Genomic DNA, 12,204 nt, shown 5'->3' on the forward strand with positions numbered 1-12,204 from the left:
TGCGATGAGTGTAGTGTGGTATTGATCGCCGACGCTGCTGCATGTTCCGGTTTAGGAAGGCGCCCTCATCGTCGTGGTTATGCCCTGGCGTTCTGCGGGCTCTGGCTCGCGGGATTCTGGTAAGCTGCCATGGTGGTAGAGGGGCTGCCTCCCCGCGACTGTGGCCCGCCGGTTGCAGATCTGCTTCGCGAAACTCATCCCGACAAATAGATTGCTCCACGCGCTCCCGTAGCACCTCGACTCATATCGAGGAGGCTCGGTAGAGCGCTGCTCTAGCGATTGGTAGGCGGCTGGTGACGAAATCATAAAGTCAGTACTCTCTTCTGAATCAGGCTGTGGTAATACTGGCACATCAGCGCGCATCTTCGTCCCACTTTATTAGTGGGTGGGTGCTTGATGTACTCACGTATCCACGATTCGTTGTTGATATCTCGGTGGTTGTTAGGTCCTCAGGCGGTGATAATGCTGCAGTCCTTATCCGGCCCGCGGATTCCCTGCTTGAATATGATCTGAAGAACCGCTGAGGTTGAGCAGAAGAGTCCATGACCACTCTCTCCCCCCCTCGATTATGGGCGTCTCCACTCAAATGGCTCTGTCTGGTATTGTGATCACCGGATGGGTCGCCTTTCCTTTCCCCTTGTCCACGAAATTGCTCGTAAAACCAAACTCGCTGTTCAACAACATTCACCTATGGGGCAGTTGTTCTTGCTAATTGACTATTATTGACTGACTAATCGTCGAGTAAATACTTAAGAAGGCGTACTTAAGAAGAACATGTCAGAGCTCGGTTAGTTACGACGACGGAATGCAGCTGCTAATGGGCTAAACTTGAGAATTTAATAACGACATCTCGCACCTAACCTACAGAATCACCACCGCTAAAACTTTCAAAGGCTTGCCCGAAAATGTCACTAAGAACAATCACATTTCATTTCAATATTAATACGACGAATTAATACGTCTTAATTAATACGTATTCTTAATTAGAAACTATACGCTATTAAAACAGTTATGTAAAATTCTGTATGGAAGACTCGCGTTTTAAGTAATGTACGTTTGTCATCTTCAACGCTTTTTTAATGTCTGATTTGAACAGCACAGAGCTTTCTTATTTTCCCAAATTCAAGTTAAATCACAGCCAGCTTAAATGACAGTAAATCTGGCTGCATTGAATGCATTTTTTTTTTGCAAAGAGACCACGGACTTGCAATGTATATTTTACTTTGCTCATTCATTTTCAATGCTCATCAAGTTTCTGCAGACAAGTAATTTTTTGTTTGCAATCCCACCGACAATGTATTGCGCAATTTTCATATTATAAACAAATTTCAATAGCTTCGAAACGTATGTGGATATTTACTTGAACAGTCTGATGACATGAGAAAAACTAACCGGGCTCGTTCGAAATTTCAACCCAAGGCCTGTCGCACCCGAAGCGAGAATCATTCCTCTAGACCAACGAGCCACGCGAGTATGTACCTAGATAGAAATTTTTAGCCTTCAAAAAAATACTAGGAGGATGAGTCATATACCCAGTTTTTAACTCGAGATTTTTAGTGCCATGCTGGGAGACAGATATCCCTTTCAGCCTAGATTACCAAAGAGAAGATCGCATTTTTAACATTGTGTCACAACTTTTGCATATCATACTGGGTCCAAAAGTATTTTCTACTGTAGATACACGCATCCATTTTTTAAGCTTATTAATAAAATCTATACCTTCAAATTTAACGGACTCTGATACTAGCGAAGGCTAGCACAACAGTGATTACAAAAAATGCTCTCGATTCCCCCATTTGTCAAATCATGTTTAGTCCTGTACTTTGGCACAGCCACAGACTGTGAGCGCAGAAAAAATTTTACATGTATTTATATTTTAGTGATTAAAATTAAACGACGAAATGGGGCAAAATTTTATAGGAAAAACAAAACGATTCACTGTTGCGTATTTGATTAAAAACATGAATGGCAAAAAAGCATGTGCACAGTTTTTTTCTTAAGCACTCGGCAACCATCAAACACCACTTCCTTCTTAAGGAGGTACGATGATGCGATTTCTTAGATCGCTTTACGGGGTCAAAGACTCCACTGAGAAGACAGAATTTGTTAGTAAAATTTAATACCTTAGGCGTTTATTGTAGTTTTGACAACTTCAATGAGGAATCCACAACAAATTAAAATATTTATAAGTTCTAAAATATAAAATGTGCAACTCATTTCAAGAATACGTTTAAGCTGTAATGTGTTCAGTAAAGCGGTGTTGGCTTACAAGACGTTTTAAAAAAACATTTTTATATAGAATGTTTTCTCTTAACGTTTAGCTTGTGATGACCAGATCAAAGCAAGAATACCGCGTATATCGGCATAAGTGCAAGTAATATGAGTATGTTTACAGCCTAAAAATACGTCATCAAGGATTTGTGATTCTTTCTTTTGTGCGCGTCGTATGATGAAGATCACCGCTAACCCCTGCGGGCATTGAATTTATGTGTCCATATACAAGGCGGAGCAAAAGTTTTTGGATAGTTTAAGTTTTTTGACAATTAAGAGGTATTTATTTCATATCTGTTCGAATATAGCAAGAAATACATAGATGGTTGTAGTAAAAGGCGGACTCAACTGTGAAAAAAGGTACCCTAATGACACTCCTATATGTCGTATAATATTATACTGTAATGTTAAAGCGCTGGTACATGTCTAAAACGCGATTGCTATAACAGTTGTAATAATTCAAATTATTTAGTCGACTAATAACAGGATATAACATAGTATGCTTGTCACATGGTGTTTCAGGAATATATTTAGGAAAATACAAATGTGCTGCACAGTTAAATCTTCACTCCATTGGAATAATGTGCATATATCGTGCTAGATTTACAGACGCGAAATGAGTTTTTTGAATGCCCAGAAATGGTTTGATGTATATAGAACGTGCCAAACATAACGTTATGATCAGGCATGATCATATATTTAATATAATATTTATTAACATAATATTTAAACTATAGAACCTTTGTATTAAAAGGAAATCACCATTTTCTGAATGCGTGATAAAACAAATGCTAAACACCAGTCACTACTAACTCTTAAAAAATAATGGTCCAGAAAATCCAGTGCTGAAAATTTAACACCATACTGTAGCTCATGGTAAATTTTAATTATGCCTACGCGTAATATATTAATTTGCAGTTCCAGGAAGTGCAATTATGGCGACTAATTGTATCATTTAATACGGTTTTATAGTTCTAAACATTTTCTTCAAACACTGCGTGTCTTTATTATATTTCTTTAAGCATCGTGCGCAAAATTGTTTTCTTCGGTCTGGATCATCTTTATCGTATGCTAGGTACTATTGTTAGAGTTTAAATTTTCCATTTAAAACGTCTTAAAATGTAATGGATACTTAAAATGTAATACCAACTTATGCTACAGGTTTTAGGATGCTTCGTTATAACTCCCTTCTTTCAATACTCTTTCTTAATCGATAAGCTTTGGTAAGATCGGTAAAATTATTGATGTTTTTGATCTTTTGGAACGTTGTCTATAAATAAATCCATTCGTTTTAAGCTTATCTTTAACTCGACTGATTGTAAGTCAGGGTGGATTTGCCTGAAAGATTCTATCACTGTCCTTGTACTTCTGCTAATATTCACACGACACCATTTCGAAACATATTTTTTTGTTTGAAAGTAAGTCTTGTTTCACTCATAATTTCCAATTAATTAGACCTAAAAAAAGGAGAATCGGGATGTTATGGCTCGTTAAGTAGTGTATGCATTTTTGGGACACTTTTATATATATACTAAATGTTATAAAAGCCTGAAGTACGGTTTTAGGCTTTTAAAAAAGTTCTCAGTATCGTACTATAATATTAGGAAACCCATTATTTTTAATTTTCAAAGAGCAACATGATTAAAAGGTGTATGTTTGCTTTTTAAAAAATACAGTCTGATCGTTTTTATGAATGTTATTACTTGTCGAACTCATTTATTATCTGAGTTTTGCGAAACGTTATGACATACTTAATTATTTAAGCAATATATGCCGCTGGTGCCGATGGACAACACAACAAATAATAGATTTCGGAATTTTCACTTAATTCAGAAAAATGAAACAAAATCGATAAATGTGAGTTAACGTTAGAGTGAAACTTCGATCAGATTTCGATTTTTTGCGCGTGCGACTAATTATGTACTTACATTTCGTACAAAGATACAGTAATATTGAACATGAAATTTCCATTGTGTTTCAACAATTTCCATTTTTTATTCTTACATAATGTCTCTAAACATACACATGTGCAATGCGCATAGGTTTACAAATAGTCATTGTACAGCAACAAGGAGTATCTTCTCAGCACAACAATGAATATAAGGTTCTAGATAATAATGATTCTAGTATCCCGCTCAAAAATGTCTGAATAAGATGGATAGTTTGACTTATACAACATACATATTCGTTGCTCGAATGCTATCGAAAAATTGTCATTGATCGAATACTTCCGTGTTTTCCTGGGTCATAGGTTGTGGCGATAGGTTACTACTGTACGTTGGCTATTCTAAGTGAACCTCCATTTGTAAAGTATGCTAGAACTCTTTAAGCGCTATGCCACCATAACAATTTATAAAAAAACCTGAAATTCGGACAAATTCCTCGCATAAAACGTAATGTAATTCGCTCGCAACCCTAATTCGCTTCTTACATAAAATTCAAATTTTTTTCTACACTTTGTTGCAATATGCATTTTTACTCGTGCCTACTGGTCTTGCGTGTGCGTGGATATGGTTGCAGCTCGGGGATTTATATAGGTCTTTAATAAGAAACGCACTTATAATGACAAACGAAGAAAACTTCACAAAGTACTTAGACAGATAAAACTGTTCGATTATTGGTAGACTCAGATAAGCATTTAGGCAATTAGACTCTTCGGCAGAGTATCCTAATTTTCCTTTGTGGTCTACTTTCTTTAAATCAATTATGAGTGTGAGAAATCAGCAGTGTCTTCTCGTTAAACTCGAGAGGTTACACACACCCCAAATGCACTACCAATTAACTAAAAACGAAGCAAATAAAGGCTAGTACAGTATTGGTCTTCAATATATTTTTAAAAGAGGCTCCTGTATCTTTTCTATTTTACAACAGTTGAAAACAGTCGTTCTCATTCAGACGCAGTTTTAAATTTCTCTTGAATTTAACAAGCACGGTCTATTTGGTCTAAGCAGTCCTGTACATCTTCTCCTTCTGGAAATTTGACTACACGACTACAAATACATAATTGATGACAACTTAATTGTGGCCTACCTCCGCTCTGTACCCGATAAAGTGCTGTTTCAAAGCCTACTTTTACAATACCGTTTAAGCTCCTTTTTTGTTGGACGTCAGGTGTGCTGCTGTTTCTAAAACAGGCTTTGGCGTAAATTCTTGTTCAGTAGGCAGAACAGCTGCTTTGGATTTGAACATCGGAAAAGCAAACTTGTTGGTATTGTGCAAAAACTTGCCGCTTATATAGCCAACGGCCGTTCCTATCAACGAAACGGCAATGCCGATTCGTACGCCAGCTACCGCTCCAATCGGTCCTCCCGCAATTAAGCCGGCCACCGCACACGTTGCAGGCAAAGCTGCCGTCTTAAAATGTCGTGCCTATAATACCAAAGTAAGAAGTGATAATTAATAGGAGCTCCGCAGGAAATGCTTGTGCCGCCTACCCTGGTTAGCTTTTATTCAACCGAAACTAAAATATTCGTATGTTATGAAGGCAGTAACCATGGCTTGAGTATAATTCGAGTAACACGATCCAGCAGGGTCGTATTTGGAGTATACGAACGTTTTCGAATTATTGGTATCTTCAGAAAGTGCACGTATCATGGCATCACTTTGACTTTTCACAAGGTTAATGTAGTACCTGTCGAAGCATTTTTTCGCCAGTACTGACTTCTAAAGTGGCATTCTCGACTTGAGCATCAATCTGTTTTATCTTCTCTTCATCAGTAACAATTTGCTGCTGCATGCAATCGATCATGTCCCTCAAATAGTTAATATCCTTTTCTATAGCTTGGACGTCAGACAAGCGCTCGCGATCGATTTCCGTTTCGAGAAGCAATTGTTCTTCTTTAAGATTTTGCTGAAATTGTAGTTAGAAGATATTTATAACAGATTATTTGAATAGGATCCACATGTAAGCAACTCGGTACTCTTAAAAAATTTCGTATTACCCAGCGCTGAATGTCAGAAAAACTAGTCAGCCATGTAGCGTTCAAATAAGCTAAATGACACGCCATATGTGGTGTGAGTTTGTCCTGGGTTATTTATATCCCTATGAGACTCGTGCTGCATTTAGTGTGATTAGCGAAGTTGCTTTAAAACACGGCTATACAAAACACATTAACACGCACAACGACTTGGCGGACTAAATAAGTTCCTTATATGTCATAACCCACCGTCCTTTACATCGCACACAAAATGATGTCGAACACTTGCTTATTTTGTCTTTAGCTAACGCAACAATGGCAAACATATATTCTTACCTTGTATTCACGTTTATTGAAATCTTCGAATTCAGAGGAAGATGACGGTAAAATTTTATTACTTTGACAGACAGTAGTATTGGTCTGATGTTTTTCCAATGCGGCGATTACTAATGAAGAAAACAAACGTATAATTAAACTGTTTATTAGCAATTTCAGATGTCAGACGATTAAAATTGGAAATCACATAGAATTAGGAAACAGAAAGTGCCATAGAGGAAAAGTTGTCATATAACTGTTTCTGATCTCCATTGACGCGCAAAGATATTGCTTGTATTTACTATAATGACCTTTATTTTCTGTTTTAATATAATTATGTTTGTTATATAATAACAATATAATAATAATTTAATATTTACGAGCGTCTTGTTGTATACTTAAAACTATCTACACCTAAAGGTGGCACTTCAATTAACACATACTTTCTCGATAGCTAAAAGTAATGAATGGATATCTAACTTACTCTTGGCCACAAATATACGAAGACTGGAAAACGGAAGTTCAGTGTACCACCCGTATCTATCAGCGCACTAATAAATATACGCTCGCATAAATCGAATATAGATGAACAAAATTGATATAAAAATAATACCCGCTTTGGCTTCTTCTATTGCGCTACATATCCGTCGACAGCATGGTATAGCTAGATCTTCAAGTCGTTGGATGTCCTCGTCCGTAATGCTACTTCTCATCTTCTCGAGAGAACGAAGATCTTGCATTAAAGTCGATAAGGACTGCTGGACGAGCGAGCGACATAGCAAAGCTTCCTCATCCCAGATGATGCCACTTGCCCAAGTTGACGTTGCCGTGCTTAACTGCAATTGTCGAAACATAGAAGCGAATATAAGTTAAAATATAATACTGTTAATAGCACAACATTGTCATATTACTTCTGACCGGTGATTCGATGGTATTAAGATAACGGCACAAAAAATAAGCCGGTCTGGAGCTTCAGTACGGAAAATGTATGTGTAAAATAAACTGAAATATATATGTCAAGATAGAATTTTTTTTTACTTGTTTTCTTTTATTGGAATCAATGAATAGAACCTGAACCAATATTGAGTTGCCGTGTGCACTACCGGAAATCCGTGTAAAATACGGCCTTCTGCAATTTTTTTTACCAATATTGTCCTTGTATCAATGTATGGAAACCGTCTATAAGTAGTCCTTGTATACTTCGTGAACAACACCGAAAGCGACTAAACCTGTGCGTTCTATAATGTTGTGGAGAACCAATCATGTTGAAATGGTTTCTGGGAAAACAAGTTCTCTTTTGGCCATCATTTTAGCCCCCATTGGCTTCTCGCAAGATAGAATGCGCGAAAGATTAACATTGGCATATAGGTATCGCCGTCAATCGGTTTTCAGTTCGAAATTTCCCATCTCGACAACATGTTTTTAATACTTGGACTTGATTAGAATAGTATTAATTATTTAACAATATTTAATCATAGGTTTTTTCAAAAGATTAAGTCTTTGATCATATTTTTCTAATTGCGTGGGTAAATTTTGGATATAAGTAACAAAATACTTCCATCCTTAGAAAATCCAAGAGTTTGATCATGTTATACGTTTTCAGTTTTTTCCAAGGTGCATTCCCGTGCAAAGAGAATTCTCAGAAAAGTAAGTTTTGCACGAAGTGCATTATTTTTTTTGGAAAATACCATGAGTATGAGCTGGTATATTTATATTATATATGCATTCGACTTTAAGAGTAAAAATGTTTTCTGTTAAAGTGGCAAATCATTATAAATAAATTTAGACTAAAAATTTAGACTGTATTTCTGGTACTCCGCAAATACTGATGGCTGGCAGTGAAGAATCCAGATAGCTTAAAGCTGTTATTATAAACGATCTTGTTTGTTTGCCTATATCCTTGCAAGGTATCCGCGTAAAAGTAACTGTGCATTTCAACATAATTGTGCATTGTGTGTTTGAATTTTCGTATATTGTTCTCTATATTAAAATTCTACATGATTAACAGGAAAGCTATATATATATTAAACAAAGCTCGAGTCAAGGTGATTGGATGATTCGGTAGCGAGACTATGTAATAATGATTTCAGAAAGGCACGCAAAGATATATACTTGCGAAGCTTGACGTAGCGCGTCCCGCATATCGTTCAAATGTTTAGGAACTCCATCGTTTACTATTTGATTTAAACCGACAGAGATCTGTTTGAATGACAATTTTCGGGAAGCTTGCCAGCGTTCAGGCTCTTCATAAGAGTTCATTATATTTGCTGATACGGCAGGAGACGTCGACAGATTTGATATAATAGCTCTGCTACAGTAACTAGTGCACTATTGCTGTATCAGATCACCAATTCAAATAAGTCACTATCCAGGCAATTAACAGTAACTACGTATTTTACGTTCAAGTATGCGCACCGCCTGTCATTTTGCTGTCATTCACAAATACCTAATAAATAAAATAAATCTGTCGTGAATCAACGTGTTCTTGTTATAAAAGGTCTATTAAATTGTTACAATGATTTAGAAAAATTGTTTATGAATAGAACACGTAAATGCGCATTATCACTAATATACAAAGCGTCGGATGGATGCATCGAAGTAAACAGCTTCAATATCACACACATAGCGGGCGGCTCACTGACAGGTGAGAATTAACATGTATAGAAAACGCTTAGAAAAAGTTGACAATGCATTTCTGTGAGATTATTTGTTAAGTAAAATTTATTATAATATAATAATAGGTCGAATGACACTGTATGATCATGCCTTAAAAAATATCCGACTCGTTCTCTGTTCTCTAACAATTGAATCTCAATGGCATAAACAAGCGAGGGGGCCTATGAACCGGATTATTCCTTTTATTCAGCTTTACTTATTTTTAAACGCTGCCTTATCTTCTTCATGGTAGTTTGATTATCCTCTAATAAACATGTCTGTATTTGAAGCATTCTCTGTCAGATCAGTTGTTATCAAGTTGGTGTCATTAGTAGATCTATTCAAAATAGTTCCAAGTATTTTAGAAAAAATTCACCAGATTTTGTCTACCTGTATTTTACCCTCGTTGCCTGACAACGTTAAATACGTATTTCAAAGCGTTCTTTCTTGACAGTCAATGATTCGTTAATGACCTTTTTCTAGCAACTAACTTTATTGTTTATAATTTAAACTATTTCTCTCTTATCTAACAAGTCTAGCTGGACTCGATGCACATGGTCCACCGTCTTTCCAATCTTCAAAATAGATCTAATTTCGCAAGCAGTATTACGCAGTATTCTGTACTATACATGCAGGGAATCGAAGACACAGTCCTTCGCACGTTAGCGGCATATGTAAATGTAGAAATGTCGTGTTCCTTTATTGATCAGAGCGTTATACCTTGCACCGCTCAATTGCGAAAATGATGCTTCTAAAAAGCATGAGGAACGCCTTAGACCCCGCGATACGATTGGGTTCAGTGTATGCGCACGGGGATATGCCCTTGTGTAAGAAATCAGTTCGTCTAGTAAGGCGGAACACCTAAGCGGGATAATACCGGCATGATGATCCGGTACTACAGTCTCTGAGCTGATTCGGAACAAAGCTTCAGACGGAAATGGTGAACTGAAAGGTAGTGGTTTCGGCGGAAACAAGTCCAGCTGTCGGGGTTGAGTTTCACAGAGGACTTACTTACGTAAAATAGATTCAGCTCTGGTAGCGCTAATCAAATGTAAACTGTAATAACCAAAAGCTTTAAAAAACATATATGTAATATCTATAAGACTGCTCATTAGTATATCTTAGTGCCAGTAAAACTACTCAGTATAAGCTCTATGCCGAAACATCTATATAGTCGAGAAAAGCGGGTTTTGCTACATCTATTTTCAACCACCCTTTGCCTTTGAAGCAATATAACGACCACTGTGTCTTTGTTTCCAAAGAACGTGCATACAACCTGTACCGTGCCTGGTAACCTGTACTGATTCGTCGCAGCAGAACTGGCTTTATTATTGATGAGTGTACATTTGCTCAAATACAGCTTTTTCGGCGAAATCCCCATATGAGCCAACTCATCTCTTCCAGCTGAGCAGTAAAAATTCTCCAACACATTTAACGTCCTTGTTAGTTTTTTGAGGATGACCTGCCTGTTCTGCAAAAGCACTTTGCTTTGTTCACGCTTTAATTCATATTCCCGATTTCAGGTCACCTATAGCAACGGTCGTTATTAAGGTTTTTCCATGTTTTGCCTAACCATTTGCCTGCTTGGTGTTGCCTCACTGCCTGGTCCCCGAAGACCTTCTGTAGCGTTAGTACTATTTATGAGCATTTGACTTTGTTGTTGACATACGACCTCATTCAGCCCTCTGATACCTGTTTCAGTGAAGTAACTTATCTACGTAATAACGTGATTTTTTGCCAAGGCTGATATCTAAAGGTAGTCAAAGTTGCTGTACTATACGTATTCGCAGTTTCATTTTTATGATATTGAATTTTACGTTAGCATTTGATTAAGCATAAAGACAACTTGTGTTAATTACATATCTTAAAATGAAGCTACATTAAACAGCAGATTATCTTACTTTTTCCAAAACAAATTTTTAAAAATTCATAATATCTTTGTCAGCTAGTTCAAGTACTATTATCAGAAATAATATTATGTTTAAAAAATGCCCCACTGAACTGACAAGAAGCTCTCCTGCGGTTTGTTTACTAATAGCAATCAATCCATTTTATAAATGAGATAATTGACGTACCCTTTGGGCTTTAAGAATGTTATCGAATGTGAGATGTACAATTGCATTCTCTATTCCCTTATCACTTGTTTTTGTACACTCTCAAATTGCTCCGCTTTGAATCGCCGTCCAGTTATATGGGTTACCGCAGCGTGAATCAGGCTGCCATCGTTAATTAACCTGAAATGTTCTATTGTAATAGTTAAGAAAGTAAAAGAAACATTGGCCCAGTTGACTGAATGTCTCCAGCCATCGTGATGACTGTACGTGTCCGTGTTCGTTCTATTTCCTTGAGTTTTACGACCCAGTCGAAGACGTTTCGTTCTGCAGCGCGCTTTACTTCAATTTTCTCGGCAACGTTTCTTCCAAAATTGTGTCGGGATGTTCCGTAATTAATACGATTATGCCAATTTCTGACTGAGAATTGCAGCGACAAGTGAATGCTTGACAAAGTTGAAAGAGGTAATACGATGGCAGACAAATTTTCAAAAAAATTTGTAACCACGCAAAACCGCACTGGAGAAAAGGTTGAAGATGTTGTTCAAAGGAGGTGTCTTAGACGCAGAAGGTTTATGCTGACACAAGTTCACGGTTTTGGTTGGAAAAAGCTTTCGCCATGAAATTTTTGGGTTGGAACAAAGGTGGGTAGGATCGACAACCCACAGTGGAACCGAAATTGGCAAACATGCTGTGTTAAGTTGGATAAAGCACATTGAGAGTACTGTTGAACACTGCATAGCGCTCCATATTGGTACACGAGTATGCAATACAGGCTGCTGATTATATATTCTTCGTTTGTTTAGTTTCTACTGCGCATCTTATTATTTATAAAAAACATTCATTTCTCGTTCATTGCAACACAATATATAAACATGTAAATCCAGATGTTCTTTAGTTAAAACCGAAACTGTCGTATATCCAGCTAGCTTGATTCTACGACGGTTGCAGACCACAAATCAAAAATGACTGCATACGGTAAGCTGCATTATCCA

The 12,204-nt window shown here is 37.0% G+C and overlaps 1 protein-coding gene across 1 annotated transcript; it reads right to left on the bottom strand.

Annotated features, from left to right (window-relative positions):
• Positions 1-19: 19 nt before the first annotated feature.
• Syx17 (syntaxin 17) lies at positions 20-9,087 on the bottom strand. Its single transcript, XM_022793601.2, has 5 exons — positions 8,616-9,087; positions 7,117-7,339; positions 6,525-6,634; positions 5,903-6,121; positions 20-5,640 (listed from the first exon to the last, which is right to left on the bottom strand). Exons 1-5 carry the CDS (start codon positions 8,760-8,762, stop codon positions 5,356-5,358), a joined length of 984 nt encoding a protein of 327 aa, XP_022649336.1. The 5' UTR covers positions 8,763-9,087; the 3' UTR covers positions 20-5,355.
• Between the last annotated feature and the right edge of the window lie 3,117 nt (positions 9,088-12,204).

This window comes from Varroa destructor, unplaced genomic scaffold (assembly GCF_002443255.2).
Source record: "Varroa destructor unplaced genomic scaffold, Vdes_3.0 BEIS01000002.1, whole genome shotgun sequence".
NCBI lineage: Eukaryota > Metazoa > Arthropoda > Arachnida > Mesostigmata > Varroidae > Varroa > Varroa destructor.